General features: G+C 41.4%; 2 protein-coding genes across 8 annotated transcripts in view; one reads left to right on the top strand and one right to left on the bottom strand.

Annotated features, from left to right (window-relative positions):
* The window catches only part of ORC2 (origin recognition complex subunit 2), a 51,128-nt gene extending 46,495 nt beyond the window's left edge, over window positions 1-4,633 (top strand). For all 6 annotated transcript variants that reach the window (XM_087435581.1, XM_087435583.1, XM_004426786.3 and 3 more), the window contains 3 exons: window positions 156-217; window positions 909-1,027; window positions 3,416-4,633. In XM_087435581.1, the coding sequence (XP_087291707.1) occupies window positions 156-217; window positions 909-1,027; window positions 3,416-3,502 (268 nt within the window). In that variant the 3' untranslated portion in view covers window positions 3,503-4,633. The remainder of the gene's footprint in view (window positions 1-155; window positions 218-908; window positions 1,028-3,415) is intronic.
* Window positions 4,634-6,534: 1,901 nt separating this feature from the next.
* On the bottom strand, window positions 6,535-21,485 carry NIF3L1 (NGG1 interacting factor 3 like 1). Of its 2 annotated transcripts, none has more exons than XM_004426784.3 (7): window positions 21,451-21,485; window positions 19,112-19,572; window positions 17,592-17,754; window positions 15,453-15,579; window positions 14,219-14,357; window positions 12,477-12,560; window positions 6,535-9,187 (listed from the first exon to the last, which is right to left on the bottom strand). In XM_004426784.3, the coding sequence occupies exons 2-7, from the start codon at window positions 19,545-19,547 to the stop codon at window positions 9,003-9,005; spliced, it is 1,134 nt and encodes a 377-aa protein (XP_004426841.1). In that variant the 5' UTR covers window positions 19,548-19,572; window positions 21,451-21,485; the 3' UTR covers window positions 6,535-9,002. The 2 variants fall into 2 exon arrangements, with proteins under 2 accessions (XP_004426841.1, XP_087291710.1); XM_087435584.1 differs by lacking the exon at window positions 21,451-21,485 and adding an exon at window positions 21,220-21,440.
* Between the last annotated feature and the right edge of the window lie 47 nt (window positions 21,486-21,532).

Genomic DNA, 21,532 nt, shown 5'->3' with positions numbered 1-21,532 from the left:
CAAGAAGGCCAGAATATGATGTTCCTTGGAGAAAGGAACAGAAGATAATGCATACAGGCCAAGTATTTTACTCTTATTGTGTGTTTTACTACCAGCTGTTATCTTTTGATGTTGACATTTTGGGTTTCAATTCCTGTTTTTGTTTTTGTCCTTAGGGGGATTTTCAGGCTCCTAATCAAGTATCAGCTGGACAACCAGGAGAACCCTTCTTACACTGGTATCCAGTCTTGAGGATGTTCAGTTGTCTGACTTCTGTTTCACCCCATAAATTCCTTTTCTGGAACTAATACTAGCACTACAGTTTTTCACAGCAGTGAATGAAAGGTTTGCTCTGTGATCAGTATGTCTGCCACATAGCACATCTTCAGACCCTACAGAGACACTGCTGAACAGGCTGTTTGCCAATGTGAATTGAAAGACAAACCTAGCTTACTCTTTAAATTTCCTATGCCAGCTGTGAATATGTGTCTACCAATTACGTTATTTCATATGGGCATCTTAGGAGATTTCCTTCCCCTTGAGTAAAAATAGTGTTAATTTAAACAAGTATTTTAATAATCATTGAGTTCTCATGACTTACTAGTTCCCTCTTTAAAAGTCAACTTTATCCATGCTGTTTAAAACTGCCCACAGGATTATTTTATACTTGGTCACAGTTGACTACTTTCAGCCAATCAGTTCTCTTTTAAAAATATAAGCCACAGTGTATAACAACTAAGTGTTCTCTAGTTTTGCTTCTTCCAGAGGTACTTAAAACTTTAATCAATACTTACTGACTGTTTTGACATACTATGGCAAGAGCATTCTTTTCTGTGTTCTTTGGTATGGGTATCCATATATGGGGTCATGTCTTAAAAGCTGACTTATGTTCATTTAAGTGAACTTATATCTCCTTTTGAACTCTCCAGGACTTTCTTTTCAAGATTTTTACCAGCAGTGTCGGGAGGCATTCCTTGTCAATAGCGATCTGACACTTCGGGCCCAGTTAACTGAATTTAGGGACCACAAGCTTATAAGAACAAAGAAGGTGAGACTTTGCTGTTGCAGTGTTGTATGCCAGGAATAGTGTATATTATTTTCTTAGGGATAAGTATGCCTTTGACCCAGATCTGATTGTGAAACTGAGGTTCCATGATGGTTCACAAGGATCCATCTAGGCAATGTGCCATTTGAGTTCTGTAGGAGATATGGTAGAAGTAGTCTGCTTCAGAGCAGAGCAGAAAACTTACAAGTTCTAGTCCAGAGTAATAGGCCATTAGAAATGTATTATGAATCAAATAACTTCTATTCCGTTCTCCCTTTCTTCCTTCCACCCCATTCATTAATCCGATTTATACTTATTGAGCACTAACTATATATCAGATATTACACTGTGTTAGGATACAGTAGTAAGCAAAAACCTAAGTCCTTTTCTCATAGAGCTTAAAGTCTAATGGAGGAGATGGACACTTGTTGAATAATCACACACATGTAAAATTTTAACTGTGCTAAGTCCTATGATCAGAAGGTACATGGTTCTGAAAGAGCATATTAATATAGGTAGATTTGACCCAGTTATGGATATCTGAAGAGACCACTGAGCTGAGATCTAAAGGAAGACTAGGAGATAACTAGTCAGAGAGGGACGGGAAGAGTATTCCAGGCAGGAACAGCATGTAAAGAGACCCTGGAACAAAAAGAAGGCAGCATGGCGTAAGATGAGGCTGAAAAAATAGTGATGTAAGGGCTAGACCATGCATGACTTTTAGGCCAAGGAGAGGATTTTAATCTTTATTCTAAAATAATGGCAAGTCATTAAAAAAATTGTTCTGACTCTGGTATGGAGAGTGGAATGGGGCAGAGTGGGATGTGGATTGTCAAAAGTTGATGCACAGGGACCAGTGAGGAAGGTGTTAGTAGTCTGTGTGAGATGATGGTAACTTGGGCTAGGGTGAAGAGAGCAAAGTGGTTGGATTCAAGATATACTTAGGCAAATTGACAAGAATTGTTGATAGATTGGATATGGAAACCAAGGGAAAGGCAAGTGTGAAGAATAATCCCTTGTTTCTGGCTTGCATAACCAGAGAGATGGGGGGGGATCCCTGGATGAGAAACTGGAAGGGCAACATTTTTGGGGAGACACATGAGTTCATGATCTTAGTATGTTTGGACTTAGCATGGACTCATTCTCCTGAACTTATCGTGAACTCACTCTGAGGTTCCTTTGAGATTCCTCAGAAATGTCAACGAGGCAGTTGGATTCCTGGGACAAGAAACCAGAGGGAAGATCTGGGTTAGAGATACAAGAGTGTTGATTCCTACGTATTTAGCTTGTAGCTGAAACCAGGCATTGGTGGGACTACCAAGAGACAGGACATACAATGAGCTTAGCGGGCCAGGAACTAAGCCTAGAAATGTGACATTTACTAGCCAAGGAGAAGATAAGGCTGCAGAGGTGAAAGAAACAGCCAGAGAGCCGAGAGGAAAACCAGGGTATGATGTCACAGAAGCCAGGAGAAGCATGTTTCAAGGAGGAAAGAATGGTCAGCAGTGTCAGGTGCTGCAGAGAGGCCAAAAAAGATGAAGACTGAAAATATCTATTGGATTTAGGAATATGGACTTCCTGTGGTCTAAGCAAAAGCTCTTTTTGGTGACATGATAATGGTGGCAGTAGCTAGGTTGGACTGGGTTGAGTAAAACGTGAGGAAATGGAGACCACCATTTATAGACAGCTCTTCTGGAAAGGTGTAGCGGTTGGGTGATAGTTGGAGAGGAAGGAGGAGTCAAGTAAAGGTTATTTGAAAAGGGGAGGGCCCTGAAAGTACTGAAAAGCCAACGGGGAGGATCCAGTTGAAAGGAGGATAAAAGAACAGAGAGGTCGGGCACCCGGTGGTGTAGCGGTTACTTGCGCGTGCTCCACTTCAGTGGCCCGGGGTTCGCCAGTTTGGATCCTGAGCACGGACCTACTCACCGCTCATCAAGCCACAGTGTGGTGGCGTCCCATATATAAGAGCTACAACTCTACAACTATGATACACGACTATGTACTGGGGATTTGGGGAGAAAAAGGAAAAAGGAAAAGAAAAAGAGGAAGATTGGCAACAAATGTTAGCGTAAGGCCAATCTTCCTTAAAAAAAAAAAAAAGTAAAAAAAAAACCAGAGAGATCAATACTGTAAGATTCTAGGAAGAGCAGGCGAGTGAAGAAAAAAAATATCCACCTACTCACCCTCTAGTCTTCTCTCCCACTGTGGTTTAACTAAACTCTGCATTTAAGTAGATATATCCGCCTGTGTGCCCTTTCGCCTTAATTTTTATACTTCTTTATTTATATAAAGTATTAAGGAAATGAAATCCATTTTTTGTTTAACCTACAATAGGATTCAAGTATATTTCTTAGGGATGACTAACATCCAGTGTCTCCTTACATCTTTTAGGGAACTGATGGAGTGGAATATTTATTAATTCCTGTTGACAGTGGAACATTGACTGATTTCCTGGAGAAGGAAGAAGAGGAGTCTTGAAGCCGTCCTTCCTCTTGAGTCTTCTGTGAGGGGTTGACGTACTCCAGCTGCCACTCCTCTAGTCTGAAGTGTTGTGTTTACATACGGCGTTACTCTTTTTCCAGTGTACATGATTTAAAATTGGGAGGGGGAGTGTCACCAGTTAGAACCTTGGTTAGCCTGGCTGGTGTATTATCGCTAGTACTATGCATGGTCCTCAAGTTGGAGAAATTGTGCCTTTCATTCGTTATCTCTCTGGAGACGTCTTGCTGGAATGAACAGTGTGCTCAGGGACTATTTGGAACTGGATGTTTTTGAATTCTTTTATACTAGAGATGATATTATTCCTAATTTTTTGAGGGCCTTTTAACACTCCTGGAGCTGATTGTTTGCAAATGTGCTTGTTCCAGAGTGTGGAAGTACAAAGACATGGGCATCACGTAAACCTGCTTTATTTGCTGTTGTGGGTGTCAGGACTGATGAGTGTAATGGAGAAGGCAGACCATCTCTTGCCGTTTCTGAAATGTTTTAACAAAAGGTAGAAGTCTGGGAAGAAGTAGGTAACCCAGCTTTCTCCTTTTGGATTTAGGCTACATACTGGGGCCGGGAGAGGGGGCCTGACACTATTCAGTTGGGATGGTGGGAAAAGCATAATGAGTGTACAGGGTGTGTACCCACCCTAGAAAGCATACAAACAATCACAGACCATGGTATTCGGAACAGTTCCTGACTGTGCCATTACCTTCAGATACAAGTGAGAAGCCAAGCTAGAGAAATACAATCCTGAATTACATTTTAGTCACTGTTTTTAAGACAAGAGAAAATAAAAATCTAATTTTTCTTGTATATCAACATTTTTCTTTTCTTGAATAACATGCAGGTGAGTAGCATATTAATGACTGGCTTTAAATTAATCTTGATTTCTCTATCAAGTAGACCTAAAACTCACTGTAAGACATTTCAATTTTTTTCTTAAAGTGACAGTTTCAAGCCTCCTAAATATTTACAGGAGCTTTTGTCTTAGGGAAAAAAGGCTAGCCTTGGCCACTGTAGTCAGGTTATAGTCTTCACATACTCCCTGAATTATTTCATACTTGGAAGTGAAATTCTTTGTTTAAACATCACTGTAATAAAGTATGTATTGCATCAGCATTTTTCACTCATTTCTTATCTTGTAAAGCCCTTTCATGAAAATATTTCCCAAAATGCTCAGAATTTTTAAAATCATTTCTTTGTGGCATATAATGAATTTTGCTAAATCCATATATTAAAGGTTTAGTCTTAATTACTAATCAAAATATTTAAACAAATTGTACATGAATATGATTCTAAAAAATTTTAATTGTACCAAAGGATATCCAGTGAATGAGTTTCACTCCTATTCCCTGATCAAGTCCCTTAGGCACCCCATGACAGCAGTGTCGTGTTCTTCCACAGGTATTCTATGCACAGGTAGGGGTATTTGTCCCTCTCTCTCCTTTTAAAAAAACAAATGGTAGCATATGATACTTGCTGGTTTGCACCTTGCTTTTTTTGCTTAATATATCTAGTTTATAATAACTTACAGTATGAAAAAGTATACAAAATCTTTAATGACCTAATGTGCAAACTTTGCATTTGCCCTTCAATATCTACTGGTTTATTTTTTAATTTTTGTGTCTATACTATTTGCAGGCAGTATGTGTCAGTAGTCTACTACTAAATAAAAAGCCAATTTGGATAAAACCACTTTTTTAAACTTGTAGTACTGGTTTTTTACTAAAAATATCTTGAAGTGCTTCAAAGATTTTATGAGTGCATCTTACAGATCTGATGAAGACCTTGGCAGAATTGCCATATGCTCTTCATTAGCCTGTGTCAGCATCAAAGTTCCTTAAGCTCCATCAGTTAGAGTCTGACTGCTGAGGTGCCAACTTCTGCTGTTCCTCCCTCTGGCAAGATGGAACCAACCTGAAACCTTGCCGGGTTTTTCTGGCTGCTCTTTTAATAAAATGGCTAAATAAATAAATAGGCCAAAAAGAGGCACAGGGGACACAGAACAGACATTTACACTCTGCAAACTTGACATAATGCTGAATTCCCTCGGCAGGGAGGGCTCAGTCCGTTCTTGTGATACTCCAGAAAGTGGCCTTTCTTAGCATTGCAGTTGTCACTTTAATATATGAACACTTCATTCTTATAAAAGATCACTGAGTTTGGGGGATGGTTAACAGATTTTGCTTAACTTTTTAAAAATAATTACGAAACTTGACAAGTCTTTTTTCCCTCCAGCTAATTCAAGTGTGGAGCCAGTAGCACTGTTGAGTGTATTTTCCTACATTCTAGGTGAGACGACTCTTCCAGCTGAGTCCTGAGAGGCCATCAGAGATTACGTGAGGCACAAGGGTCTGCCTTATCACAGACTATGTGGCTCCTAAAAGCTGAGGGATGAATAAATTGTTACATAAATGGCTTTGTTCTCAGGCTTTTTGTAATTACTTGATTTCTCCCTTAGGAGAGTCTCTGACATTTTGATATTTCAAATTGCTGTTAAACCATTTTAATTCATGTTTGTTGAGCACTTACTACATAGAAGGCTCTGCGCCAGAGTTCTGAGGATATGAAGATGAACTGTGAAATATCTATTCATAACACTTATGCTATTTAATAGCATTAAATGTTACAGTATCCTTAATGTGCTGAATAAAGTCAATTTGAAATAACGGGTGCTACGGAAAATATAACTTTAAATGTGAGTATAACAAAGCTCATTAGCAAATTTTCATTAACTCTTTTGGCATATATCACCCTGGCCCTATATCCCAAGTATTCAGACCACCATGTCTACTTTTGCTACCCAAAACGTACCCTCAAAATGGCAGCATCAGCATCTCTTGGGAACTTAGAAATGCTTAGGCCCTACTCGAGCATCTGAATCAATCTGCATTTTAGCTAAATCTCCAGATGTTCTTGTGCACATTCAAGTCTGAAAAGCAATGCTATGTACAACTAAGCAATCAACACCTTAAAGAAAGTTAACAGTTCAGAAAACTTGTCAAGTGAAAGTAAAGAAGAATCTTCAGTGATACTTTATTTTTAAAAAACTACAAAGGATATATATTTGGCAGTATTTTTAGTTATTTAGAAATGCTGGCATGCCCGTAAAGAAACTTGAAAAATTACAAAAATAATCATTCTTTAAAAAAAAAACTATTTGGCAATAAGTATGTCCAATTATAAACAAATCCTTTGATCCAATCATTAGCCCCTTCTGGAACTCTAGCCAAAGGAATTCATCCACAACCTTCAATTCCATGAGATCCTTACTGCCATTACGAGCCACTGTTAAATCACATCATACCTTAAGTGCGCTATAAAAAAAAGGTTTCAGAGTCACTGGCACCAGGCTATTTCTTCAGCATCATCCCTGACCACACCTTTCTTCTTCCTTCCTGCTTTCCACCCTGACAATAATGAATTAATTACTTGGGCTTTTTCACTGTATTGTGCTGTTTCTCTACTTAATGCATTTGTTCAAGCTGTCCCTCTTGGCTGAGTTCCACTCCCTTTTACCAGAAAACCTTCCCTACAAACCCTACGCCTGTCCTTAGCATAGTTACTTAAGAGTTTATTCTAATTATCATCCAAATTTCTGTTGTATTCTCCTCACGTGTATTCTCACATCCCTCGGGGCCCCATGTATGGAAAGCAAATGATGAACGACTGAAGCAGACGGTTAAGACTCTCTCAAAGCTGTCTGCTCTCACACTCTCTCTACTGGACATCGCTGACCCCCGCATCGGAGCCTTCCTCTTGCCTTGGGACACTTGGCTGATTCTCCTCCCACCTCCTTCCTTGGCTCCCCCTCCAGCCCTCTAATTGGGGACATTTCATAAGGTTCAGTCCTATTGGTTATTTCTGTAGGGAATCAATATTACCAGTGAACCACCAAGAATAATTTATAACTTAGGATCCCAAATCCTCCAGGAGATAAGATTGGTAGAAAAAGGGTCTTACAAAAGAAATGTAAAATTCTATGCTTTCTCATATTAGACAGCATTTTAAAAGATTTGCTTTTATCATTACCAAAGTAAAAAGCTCAGAAAAGGAACTGGAAATATGTATGAAAGTATTAAAAAGAAAAACCTCCCATCATACCACCCAGAGAAAATCACAGTTAAAATGGTTCCTCTTCCTTGAGGATTTCTTCCATACCTCTTCCATCAGTCTTCCGTCAGTGTACTTGGTTAAGAAGTAGGTAAGCAGGGGCTCTAGAGCAGAGTGCCTCAGGCCACGTCCTAGCGCCAGCACTTCCTAGCTGTGTGGCCTTGGGCAAACCACTTAACCTCTGTTTCCGTTTCCTGTCTATAAAACGGGAATACCTATATGCTTGTTTATAAAGGATTCCAAGTGTTCATAAAGCACCTCGTAGGGTGCCTGGCACAAAATTAATACTGTGTGAGTAATCACTAGTATTATTTTGAAAGCTAACCATCTTTATATATTACTAATATGATTATAGAAGAGTTACCTAAAAAGCAATAAAACAATAGTTATAGGAATAATGATAATGTATATTAAAAAAAAGAAAACATCCTGATAAGTCTCATCCGAATTCTGAAATTTAGGTGGGAAATTAGTGATCTACCAACAGTGATCTAGGATCCGGAGACATACAGACAGACCTCATCACCCCCTACAGGTGTTCCAATCCCAAGTTTTTATTTATTTTTTGCCAAGGAAGATTTGTCCTGAGCTAATATCACTGCCAATCTTCCTCTTTTTGTATGTCAGCCACCAACACAGCATGGCCACTGACAGACGAGTGGTGTAGGTCTGCACCCGGGAACTGAACCTGGGCCGCCAAAGTGGAGCATGCCGAACTTAACCACTAGGCCAACCTGGATGGCCCCAATCCCAAGTTTTTAAAGTAGGTTTTTAAACTAACCAAGGGCAGAAAGATATAGAATGACACATCCCATCTATAATTAAGCTAAGGAGGGCTGGCCCCGTGGCTTAGCAGTTTAGTGCGTGATTTCCGCTGCTGGCGGCCCGGGTTCGGATCCCAGGCGCGCACTGACGCACCGCTTCTCCGGCCATGCTGAGGCCGCATCCCACATACAGCAACTGGAAGGATGTGCAGCTATGACATACAACTATCTACTGGGGCTTTGGGGGAAAAATAAATAAATAAAATTATAAAACAAAAAAAAAAAGCTAAGGAGAAAGTTACAAGGGTGTTAAGTAAACAGATTTTCGTTGATCTTGCTTAAGAGTTTATAATGAATGTACACTTTATATATTACTTAATATACTTTTTAGTTCTTTATAATGAATATTTGTTCTTTAATGGTAGTTACATTACAGTTTTTACCTCATGAGCTATAAAACATTTGGTGAAGCAGATTAACAGACCAGAAATGATAAAGTACATTCTAAGACGTTCTTCCAGAAGGATACCAACTCCACTGATTCATGTTCTACATGTGCACTGGGGGCCAATCAATTTGTGGACTGTGTCATCCTGTTGTTCCTGCATGCATCATACCACACACAGAGGGTCCCTGTCTGTTTCTGACAGGATAATATTAATCTTATTCTCCAAGTGAGCACCCAGCATGTCTCGAAGATCAGAAAGAAAGCCTCGTTCAGTGTTGCTGTGTTCACAGAGGATGACACTTATTCCCTGGGAAGCAGCATCCAGAATATCATGATGGGACATCTCACCTGCCAACAAAGGAGAGAGCAAATACTTCAATATCAGACACGGAGTCTGTGGAATGCTGAACCGTAACAGCAGAAATACCACGTCTGCATTCTGTATGAAGCAAATGTAACACAGCAGAACTTTACATACAAATCTAGAAAGTTATGTACAGGTTTCTTACATATCCTCCAAGTTAAAAAGAGACAGAGACCATCCCACTGAAAATTTTTCTCCCTGGCAGACCCAAGACGTATCCAAACCTGCATATCCGATATCAATAGTGCTGGAAGATCCAGACCTGTAAGAACACCCATTTGAAATGTTTCCACAATAAAATGACCACTGCTAAGTAAAATGGGGCTTTCAGGAAGTTTCTTTCTTATATAAGTATTAAATAACAAATACATCGAGAAAATCCTAGGTATACTTCCCAGAAGACTCCTTTATGCTTTGTGAGTGCCAAAATTTTCAGCATCAATCCTATTGTAATTCATAAGGACGAAATGAGCTTAAGATTATTTCTAAATTAAAAACAAGGTATTTTCCTTTGACAGGCAAAATTCCTAGACATTCTGAAGTTACTGGTGGAAGAGGATCTCATCTTTTGTGAAAAGATTTTAGGAAAACTCAAATGTTTTGAATTTTTTAAATCTGATGACTTCTAATTTCAAAGCAAAAACATATTGTGCACAATTTGGCTTATTCATAAAAAAGCATAATTTTGAAATATATTTAGAGACATAAAGGCATAAAAAATAAGGGAAAAAATGTTCTTAGGGGAAAAAAGGGTTTTTTCCCCCAGAAATTTTCAGGTTCCCCCCCTGAAATATGCGTCATTTCATCATAAGTAACAGTTTTTATTCAATCACTTTTTAAAGCGTCTTAATCTATAACAATAAAGGTAAAGTAAAAGGAGAAGACAACGCTTCAGGTGACCGGGTTGGAGGCCATCCTCCAGGAAAGCAAGCCACGCCCTCGCTGGAGAAGGCACCAAAGTGGCGAAACCCATGGAGACCCTGCCGTAACAGCGGAGGGTGACAGGAAGAAAAGCCTTGCTCAGGATGGCGGCTGTGGAAAGAAAGAGCAAATGAGAGAGAATTTATATCTGTAAGGAGCAAGCTCCCCGTCTGCTGATTTTTCTAAGACATCATCCTTAATAACCTAACGCCATGCCAAGCTCCAAGAAAGGGTGGTGAATACAGCAGAGGCCTGTGTTTGGTCTTTTGGCTGGTGGTGCTTCCCATCCCTGAAGTTATATTCAAACTGATGCCTCACAGATCAGAAACATCTCAAGTTAGCCAGATAAAAAGATATTTTCTATTTCCCCAAGTAACCAGATTAGAAGGACATTTTAACATTTTGGAACTGTGTGAATCTAACTTACACACACATTGCTTTGTAATAAAAAAAAACTAGTTTTAAAAAACTCATTATTTATGAGGAAACAATCAGACACTTCAAACTGAGAGATATCCCACAAAGCAAATGGCCTATACTCTTCAAAGACGTCAGTGCTCTGAAGGCAAAGCTGAGGAACTATTCCAAATGCAGGTGTGATCAGGATTGGATAACGATCAGAAAAAGAAATGCTACAAATGTTGACCAATCAGCAAAATTTGAATACAGACTGTATATTTAAATAAGTGTTTTAACAATATTAAATTCCTGAATTTGATCACTGTTCCATGGTCATATAAGAGAATGTCCTTGTTCTTAAGCGATACATGCTGACGTATTTAGGGGTAAAAGGTCATCATGCCTGCAATTTATTACAAAATGGTTTTGGGGGATAACACATAAATATATAAATATATATTTATATACATACAAAGATAATATGAACAGAGAGAGAGAATACACGAATGTGGCAAATAACCATTAGCAATCCAGGTGAAGGGCATATAGGAGTTCACTGTACTATTCTTGCAACTTTTCTATAGGTCTGAAATGCCTTCAAAGGAAAATGTTACAATTAGTTTTAAAATAGTCTCACACACCATGCTTTCAGATATTCCCTCAAATTTCCTATACATTGAAAGTTTATTTCAATCTGGTACAAGTTTGAGGGCTTATAAAGTCTTACATCTTCAGAATGACAGAAAACAAACAGGTAATGGTCGCGTACCTTTTCAGTTGGTTCAGAGCAATGACATCAGGCTTGCTCAGATGCTGCACAGATCCTTCTGGATGTGACAATGTTTCAAGTGCAGCAGCCCTTCTAAGAGTGTGTGCTAGACAACGAGGCATGGGTGTGGGAGGCTAGAGAGGCACAGAAGTAGCCAAGGGAAGGCCAGATGATTAAGACCCCAGAGTCTGGTCCTAGAAGTGGGAACAGTAACCTTTACGTCCCTCTCCTAACCCCGAGGAGGAGCAGAGGGGGAAGTGCAGCTGGTAGCGAGTGTACAGTGTCTCCAAATCCACTGTAGGAATGATGGGCTGTGTTACCTATCAGGTATTGTCCTCAAGGACCCAGTGTAAAGCCTGGGGCCAAAAACTTCCTGTCCAATAGAAATGCACCCTGGAGGTTATGGACAACGTGACAGGGATGGAGAGGAAGGCGTGTCCATCGGCCAGGAGCCGGACAGCGTCAGAAAACGCCTCTCAGTGGAGGTATCTTTGAGCTTATCACTAGAAGTACAAAGAAAGGGACAAGGAAAGTTCTAGCCAGAGGAATCAGCACAAGCAGAGACTGCATGAAAGAGGGTGAAACGTTCAGGCTTCTCCAGGACAGATAAGGAACTCACTTGAAGGTTTTTTAGCTAGGAAAATATTATACACCATCCAATTTGTACTTGTGAAGGTTAGTTTTGGGGGAGTGTGTGGAACATTAAGATTAGAGGCTTGATGAAGTACTTCAGGTAGGAGATGATGCCAGGATAGACATAAAGGGGAAGGTTCTAGAAAGATTTTGGAGCTAGAATTGATAGGAACTGATGAACTTTAGGGCTGAGTAAGAGTAACCATCCAGCTAAGGTGACAAGGTAGAGAGTGTCCCCCAACTGACATAGGAAATCTGAGAGAAATTATGTTTAAGAAGAAGAAAGGTTAAATAAATGCTGAACATCAGTCAGTTTTTTAGATAATCAAATAATAAATTGTTAAATGATTTTTTCCCTCCACAAAGAATATGGTTTGTCCCCAATTTTGGTGTAGTTCCTGTTTAGTTCAGTTCAAAAAACATTTATTAGGTCCATCTGTATGCCAGGTACTGTCTTAAAATCTGCTATTTTTTAACTTGCAAAAAATAAACCAAAGTTGAGAAAGGATACACAAAAAACGGGTAGAAAAGAGATCCAGAGGCTGTCCTACCTGTGAGGTAAAGGTCAGCCTCCACGCCCTGCAGAACACTGCTCCCAGAACCAGCACACAGGGCCACGACCTTGACCTGGGACTCTTCAAGACAAAGGAAACAAGAGACCAACACTTTACAATTCTCCTTCATTTTAATATTATAATTTGAACCAAGAATCCTAAATGCAATGCAGGTTTCACTGCTGGTTTCATCACCAGTGTATGAATTTTGCTTACTGAATTTTAAAAGATAACAAAACGTGTCTCCATATAGGCAGATTATTCCTTGATATTGCATAGCTAACCCAAGGCAAGGTTATTACTCCTTCAGATGTACATGGCTGCATGAGCCCACAGAAGGCACCACTGAAGAGTGCTAACTGCATAGCTCAAGACTTGACCGCCACGCTGCCAGGTGAAGTAACCGTGCCCAGGGCTCCAGGCGACGGGGAGAGGTGGTCAGGTACTATCTCTGTTCTCAGGTAAGGAGGCTGAGGAATGAGAAGGGCTAGTCAGAGGAATGCTACGAATGGATCTGACACACATCTGTCAATAGCGTATTTATCCTAAAAGAGCATCCTCTGAGGAGTGAAAGAACAGAAACTTTCAGGCCAAAATCCAACAAGTACTTTGCACTTGGTTTCTAGAATTGACACTTCATTAGTGGTCACTCCATTTGTGGCATTTCAAAAGAGGGGCTGTGGAGTTGGATCAGAAGTCACATCTTATCTCTGCCATCCATTTTCTTTGGAAACTAACTCCCACGAGGTGTTTGATCCAACTGTGGACTTCTGGATAAGTTACGTATCTCTCTGGGGCTCCATTTCGTCACCTATACAATGGGAACAATAACACCTACCACAGAGCTAACAATGGCGAGCGCTTACTGTCTGTAGTGTGTGCCAGTCACTGGGCCCTGTCACGTGGATCACACCACCACCTCAATGAGTCAGGTTTTATTACTGCAGTTTTCACAGATGAGGCTACCAGGACACAGAGGGGTTCAATAAGCTGTCAAAGTCATGCAGCAAATGGGACAGACAAATTGGGACCCATGGCCTTTAGAATCCACACTCGACAACTGCGTTCCACTCCCTGCCTCTGCACTGGGGAACTCACATACTTAGGACATTCAGTACAGTGCTGGGCTCACTACAGGGGTCCAGCTAATGTCCTCTTTATTCCCTTTGTTCCTGAAAGTACGGGGAAAGCCAGAAGACAAGACAGTGGCTCCAAGACTCACAAACTGCAGTGCATCCTTCACTCAGTAGCACCTCACTGTAAAATATCACCACTACTGCAAAATGCAAGATTCACGCTGTGATTGGAGCCATCATAATTTCAGCTCCCTTCCTGGCACACGGCAGGACCACATTTCATGCCCTCCCTGGGTCATGTTGGGCAATGTGACTAATTCTGAACAATAAGTTCAACAGAAGTAATATATATCATTTCCAGGCGAGAATGTGTAACTGATGTTTTAAAACCCTTCAAAACGTTTCCTCTGCAACAGCGACCAATCTACAATGAGCAGCCTTCCCCTGCTGACTTGAGAGTGTGACTGAGAAATAAATCTTCTTTAAGCCAATGAGACGTAGAGCACGGCATAACCTCTCCCACCCTGACACATAAGGTAAACCAGCCCTCTCCCGTGAGCTGCTAACACGTTTTCCATCACTTATACTAATACAACCAAGGGTGTCAACTTTTGCCCAACATTAGGAGTAGGTATACCAGACAAAGAAAGGACACATATTTACCTAAGGTCCTCCCCACCCCAAGAGCAAGGCGAACATGAGATAGTTTTAGGTGCCTTTTGATTCGCTCAATCATGGTTGCCAAGGAGACAGATTCATCCAGTGTGCATAATCGTCCCATTCCAGTATGCAGAAGCAGAGGCTGAAGAGAAACAGAAGGTAGAAAACTGTCTCTGAAATTAGAAAATTAATCCTGAAATTACAGCGTACTTTTTCTTCACTGTTACATTAATATCCACTGATTTATTAAAAAAAAAAGCATTCTGAGCCAGAAAGTAAAAGGACCATCATACGAATGGCTGTGAAGTTGAGAGCATAAAATAAGAGACTGAACCTGTAAACCCTAAACACGCGTCTCTAACTCTGAAGAAATACTGCTATGGTCTGAATGTTTGTGTCCCCCCTAATTCATTTGTTGAAATCCTAACCCTCAAAGGGTGATGGGATTAGGAGGTGGAGGCTTTGGGGGGTGCTTAAGTCACAAGGGAGGAACCCACAAGAATGGGATTAGTGCTTTATAACGAGGCTCCAGAGCCCCTAGTCCTTCCACCACAGGAGAACACAGACAGAAGGCACTGTCCAGGAACCAGAAAGTAGGCTCTAAACAGACACCACTCTGAATCTGGCAGTGCCTCTTGGACTTCCCAGCACCCAAACTGTGAGAAACAAATTTCTGTTGTTTATAAGCTACCCAGTCTGTGGTTTCTTGCTATTGCTATAGCAATAGCTATAGCAATGGACTACAGACAAGTACATTTTTCTATTCCTGGAATACTCCTTTTCTCAATATACTTTTCAAGGTATATTATGTCCTCATCACCACTTGGTGCTTCTTTAAGTAACAGTCAACAGACTGCTGATCTAACAATTTACAAATGAATTTGCCAAACAAAATGCAAAATATGGGGCCAGCCCTGTGCCTTAGCGGTTAAGTACGTGCGCTCCGCTACTGGCAGCCCAGGTTCAGATCCCGGGTGCACACCGACGCACCGCTTCTCCAGCCATGCTGAGGCCAAGTCCCACATGCAGCAACTAGAAGGATGTACAGCTATGACATACAACTATCTACTGGGGCTTTGGGGGCAAAAAAAAAAAGGGAGGAGGATTGGCAATAGATGTTAGCTCAGAGCTGGTCTTCCTCAGCAAAAAGAGGAGGATTAGCACGGATGTTAGCTCAGGGCTGATCTTCCTCACAAAAAAAGGAAAAAAAATGCACAATATAAAATAATTTTATTACCTTCTCCAGTGACAGAATCTCAGTCTTCTGATAAAGCTGTCTGTTCTGGGAAAGAAAGGCCACCACCTGCATCAAAGCCTGCTGACTACAATTCAGACTGATCCGCGTCTGTTCTTCATCATCAGTCCTAGCAAAAAAGTCACTTGTTGGTTTAGGATAAATATAAACAAAATGTATTTTTAATATTCCACAGTTCACAACCTCCTATAACAGATTAGATTTATATGGATTTTAGGATTTAACCCTAAACCAATTTATTTTCTAAAATAGTTTCTCAAACTGTAGCATGCATCAAAATCACCTCATGGGCTTATTAAGACAGACTGCTGGGCTCCGCCCCCAGTTTCTGATTCAGATATCAGTGGGGTCTGAGAATTTACCTTTCCAACAAGTTCCAGGTGATACTCATGTTGCTGGTCCAGGGACCTCTCTTTGAAACCACTGTTCTAGATCTGTTCTTAATCCGGTTGTGCAAAAGAAATCTCCTACTAGCTTCTTAAAATGACAGCTACTGGACTCTTCTACAGATCCAGTGAAACAGAACATCTATGAATGGGGCTGGGACAAACTGAATTTTCTTAAAACCCTAGAGAAGTTAATTTTCAAACATGATTGAATACAAGAATCTCCTTGACAGACTGTCAGGCAAACCCCATTCTAATTACATAGATCTAGGATGAAGCCAAAAATCTGCGTTTTTCATAAGCACCCCATTAACAACGATGCAGAGGGTCCCTGAATCACCCTCTGAGAAGCAATGCCCTGGAGCCTCTCCAAAGACTGGCATCAAGAAAGTTTTGTATTTAACTATAAACTCTAAATATAACTGTAGAATTCTAGAACTAAAAGACACCTTACATGATAATTTGGAAGTGTAGATGTCAACACTGCAATCATCTGCACGGGATTTGAAAAGAAAAAGGGAAAACAATGCCTGGACCCCAATCTAATGGCAAAACCCAGATATTATCTGGAAAAACTGGAACCAAACTAAATGTGCATCAGTTAAAAAAAGGTCCATAAGTGAGGAAGAGGAACACTTAAAGAAACTACAGCACATCCATAACAAGAAACACTACACAGCAGGTAAAAAGAAAAAGATCTTATATACCTATACTCTGTAAGATCCCTGACACACCTTGTTAAGTTAAAAAAGGCAAACACAGCATACCATTGAATTAAGAAAACAATGAATAAAACAAAACTACGCGTTTCTTCATGTCCCAATACGTGTTTGGAAAGACACCCACTTCTCTGAAAACAAAGAAGATGACTTGAGTTGAAGATACTGGGATTGAGCAGAGGGGACAAGGAGGACTTTTGTACTGTCTGAATTTTTCATGCTTTATTTGTATAATTTTCTTTTAATTTCAGTATTTACACAGTATTTCGTAGGGAAAAAGACATACATGACTGGAATCTATGCAAAATACTATAAATAATTTTTCTTGAGATTCTTGAAATTACCTTACTGTAAGGTGTCTATAATCTATACTTAAAAACCACTCATCAGAGTCACTCTTTGGTGTAGCCTGATAGATTTCCATTTTATTAAAAAGTCATTATATTTATCTTTGTTTTTTAAACAATTATTAAGTCCTAGCTTTGCATAACTTATCTTTTATGATGCTTCAATAAGTATTAGGAGAAATCAGCATAAAAGAAATTCTCCTATGAGGCAACATTTTGGTATCTCTGCCCTAAATAACTAAGTGATTGACCTCCTAAGGGGCACTTGAATGCATTTTTCCTTTAAAGTGCTTGGGAATCCCTGATGTGCTGGGAACTGATCAGAAGAAACCTCCGTTCTCAGTGTATCACTAGGGTCTACCTATAGGCCCTAAAGTACAAACGACTCGCTGTCGACATCACCAGGAGGATCGGTAACAATGCATGTAAAACGAGTAGTGTAGTCCCTCTCGCAGGGAAAACAGTCAGTAGTGTTACTTATCATTTTTATTGTTGTGAAAAGATCCCACAGTTCTCCTTCTTGAGGACCCACATGCAAATGTGAGGCACGCTGCTTTGTAAACTCACCCCGGGAAAACAATGTTTCAAACCTAAATATCAGGGTCATAGAATTTCTAAAGATGATCCTTACAAATAAATACACGCAAAAAAGAGAAAAATATATTGTACCTAGCAGAAAAAGAAGTGACAGAAACACCTGCAATTCCTTTCACTGCAGAAATGACTTTGTCCAGGTCTTGGGTGTGGCTAACACTGAATTCTACTCTGTGTGTTCCCTCCGCAGGGCAGCTGGGAGCTTTGGAAGGATGTATGGGCCTGGAGGTGCAAGTTCCTAGAAAAAAAATTGTGAGGAAATGGAGTTTTTGTGTTTTTTTAATTAAAACATAAACTATTATGGTCAAAATTTAATGAATATTGTTTTAAAGATTCGTTCTCAGATGCTTATATAACATACACACATATATATATCCCTTACATATACACCCAACAGAGCCCCTTCATCTAGGGATGTAGTATGGACATACAAAATCAAATTTATTTTCAGAATTATTTTCCAGAAGACTCTTCAACATCAAAATACTTGGACAGGGCCGGCCCCATGGCTTAGCGGTTAAGTGCACGCGCTCCGCTACTGGCGGCCTGGGTTCGGATCCCAGGCGTGCACTGACACACCGCTTCTCCGGCCATGCTGAGGCCGCGTCCCACATACAGCAACTAGAAGGATGTGCAACTATGACATACAACGATCTACTGGGGCTTTGGGGAAAAAGAAAGAAATAAATAAAATTATTTAAACAAAAAAAATAAATAAAAAAAAATACTTGGACAAGACTAACTCATGAATTTTTAGATGATATACAGAATTGTGACTGCTTACTAAATTTACTCATGTAAACCATGATTCAAGTTACAAATGCTCATAAACTACCTGACCACATTAATCCAGATTATATCATCATAAAAGCTTCAACCCAAAATGAGTAAACTAAAAAGACATACTAAAAATAAAGCTAAAAGACATATGCTGAATTCCCTCATTGTGCTGCGCATAAGTAAGCATTCAATAAACTCTGATGTCTACTTGACTGACATTATGAAGCATATTCTGAAGGGGTCTGAGCTTTCAACTCAATTGAACAAGCATTTCTGGAGTGCCTGGGTGCTAGGCACTGTGCCACATGAGTGAGGACCCACGAAGCTCAGTCCAGAATGAGGATTTCCCACACTCTCCTTATTCATTAAGGATAAAAATCTCATTTTTCAAATGCAATTTAATCGCCAGATTTCAGCAACATTATTCTTAAATATATAAAAATAGAATAATGGTCCCCACCCCTAAAGCAGTTCAAACTCTATAGGAAAGACATTCTAAAATTTTAAAGTATTTGTAGGGAAAAATTTTTTTTTTTTTTTGTGAGGAGGACTAGCCCTAGCTAACATCTGATGCCAATCCTCCCCTTTTTTCTTGAGGAAGATTAGCCCTGAGCTAACATCTGTGGCCATCTTCCTCTACTTTATATGGGACGCTGCCACAGCATGGTTTAACAAGCAGTGTGTTGGTGCGCACCCAAGATCCAAACCTGTGAACCCCGGGCCGCCACAGCGGAGCGCGTGCACTTAACTGCTTGCGCCACCGGGCCGGCCCTGTAGGAAAAATATTAAACATGAAAGAACAAGAGGCTTCTCACCAAGCCCTTTAGCCAACCAGGTGTTGACTCCCTGGGGTGCAGCATCATAGGCTGTGTGAGGAGAGTAAATCCCGACTCTGTTCTCCAGAGCCCGGATCACCAGGCGCTCCTTCCAGGTTTTCCAGGTCACGTGCTTCAGGGGTCTGAAGATAGGTGGGTGGTAAGAGAGAATGAGATCTGCCTTCTTCTGCAGCGCCTCCTCCATCACTTCCTCGGTCAAGTCATTGGTCAGGAGGAGTGTGTTTACAGTGTGTGGTGGGCTTGGTTCCACCAGTAATCCAACATTGTCCCAACTCTCAGCAAACGATAGGGATGCAAAGTCATTCAAGGAGGAAAGGAGAGCCTTCAAATCCATGAAGGAACGGGAAGAACTGCAGACCAGGGAACCGACCAGCCGAACTGCCGTGGGGACCAGGCGTACACAAGATGACAACATACAGGAATCAGGTAAAACTGAGTATCTGGAGTCAAAACACAGACAGTGGTACACCTGTACACCTTAGGCCCGGACCTTTGAGGCAGCAAAGCATACAGGCAAAAGTGCTGTAGTCACAAATACACGGGTTCAAATACTGGCTCTGCCACTTACTAGCAGGTGGAATCTTAGCTAAGTCATTTAATCTCTCTGAGCTTGTTTTCTCATCTACAAAAGGGAGACACCATAACCTCACAGGCCATCAGAGGAGCAAATGGATTAACATGTGTAAGTCACCTAGCACAAACCTGGTACATAACACACAAGTGTTCATTCCCTCCTCCCCAGCCCCACCCTTGCTTCAACTACCCTCCTCTCTTCTCCATTTCTCTAAATACTACCCTTCTTTCCAAGTCCCCCTCAACTTCCTAAATAAAGCTTTTCTTGACAAACCTTCCTTTTCAGTGGCTCCCCACCTCACTGCCCTCTGCCCTGGTATTCTCAGAATGTTATATTTCTGCTCCTCTGTCTCCCCCAGTCTGCTAAAGCTACCAGAGAACAGGAACTAGCTTTTATACATCTCAGTGTCAGCAACACAGGCCAGCACTAAACGCTTGCTAAACAGACTGACACTCCCCCCCTCCCCCACCTCAGCAGAATTTGGAGTTAGGGTGGTATATATTGCCATTAAAAAATGTTTTACCAAAAAAACAATAAAATATTTTTCAAAAGTTAAGTGCTTTATCAGCAGCCAGAGTCACGGGATGCATAGGTGGGTCATGTCACCAATGGGCAGCAAGGCTGCTGCCCCGGAACCAACCGTTACAGGAAGGCCAGGCTCAAGGGGTGGGAGAGGCAGCGGTGTAGGGCACTTTGCCCACACAGTCTGCAAGCCTTTCAGACGTCTACATCCAATCCAAAAGACAGCACTGTCAACACCATTCTCCCATTTAGTATCAATGAAGATTTCTGTTTTTGAAGAAAAGCATTTCACAGTATGCACAATAATTAGCAAGACAGCACAGCCAATTGTAAATTTAATGAAATACTCATAGCCCAATGATTTCAAAAGCAAATTTTTTCCAACAGTTCTACAGCCAAAATAGTTAATACGAGATGTACTTATTCAATATATGATTTGTGACGTGGAGCCTCCAAACCCACTCGAGCCTGGGGTCTTGAGAGGTCTTCTAATGGTCCTTATACCACTTCCACTCTCCAGATTCCCCGTCCTGACACTACTCCACTCTCCAGACTCTTCTAAATATGGCAAGCGCCAAAGTGAGGCTCTAGTGGGCCGCCACGCCCACTAGAGAATCTGAGTTATCTACTGTCCTACCCGAAAGAGCCCCTGGCGAGAAGAGAACACGCACCACTTCACAGATTAGGAAACTGGGACGCGGCGCAGCTTGAAGCCACAATTAACAACGGGAGGCGGCATAGCATGGTGGGTAAGAGCACCGACTCCAAAACCAGACTGCCTCCCAAGGCCACAGCTGCGCAACTCATCACTTAACCTCGGCGGTTTCCGCCGCTGAAGGATGGAGAGTGCCCAGCCCACTGCGCTGTCGCGAGAGTATCCGGGCAGCCGGGAACAATGCCGGGCCTAGAGCCAGCACTGACTGTTAACGTTAAGTAACATTAGTAGGGCCCCTTTTACAGCCTGCAAACTGCACCCTCTCCCCTCATCTACCTCATTTCAGTCCCCCTTCAGGCCTCTTCCAGGACAACGAAGAGCCCCGGTGGCACGGGTAAGCCCGAGGCAGGGCCGCTGCCCCACAGGTGCCCTGCGCTCCCGCGCGGGGAGCCAGTTTTCCGCCCCCATCTCCGCTGCAGCACCTCTATGACAGCCACAGCCCGCACGAATCGCGCCGGCCTCGACGGCCTCGGCCACCCACGCGGGAACCAAGATCACCCGACTCACCGGCCCCGGGTGCGCTTCTCTTGCGTCACGTCCGGTCCTGCGCGGAACCTCCTGGCGTGTGGGAATAGGCAGAGGGACAAGC

The sequence above is a fragment of the Ceratotherium simum genome, chromosome 9 (genome assembly GCF_057802395.1).
Source record: "Ceratotherium simum simum isolate JZ-2026a chromosome 9, ASM5780239v1, whole genome shotgun sequence".
NCBI lineage: Eukaryota > Metazoa > Chordata > Mammalia > Perissodactyla > Rhinocerotidae > Ceratotherium > Ceratotherium simum.
Note: the sequence above shows the minus strand (reverse complement) of the source record. Positions and strands in the feature narration are given on the sequence as shown.

Bases quoted from the DNA above. Each gene is read 5' to 3' on its own strand.
- NIF3L1 (XM_087435584.1), bottom strand. The intron at 15,580-17,591 runs GTACAATATATT...CTTTTTTGCTAG, and splicing joins GTCACTTCTTTTTCTGCTAG to GACTGATGATGAAGAACAGA. The intron at 12,561-14,218 runs GTAAATATGTGT...TTTGTCTTGAAG, and splicing joins TGGGGTGGGGAGGACCTTAG to AGTCCCAGGTCAAGGTCGTG.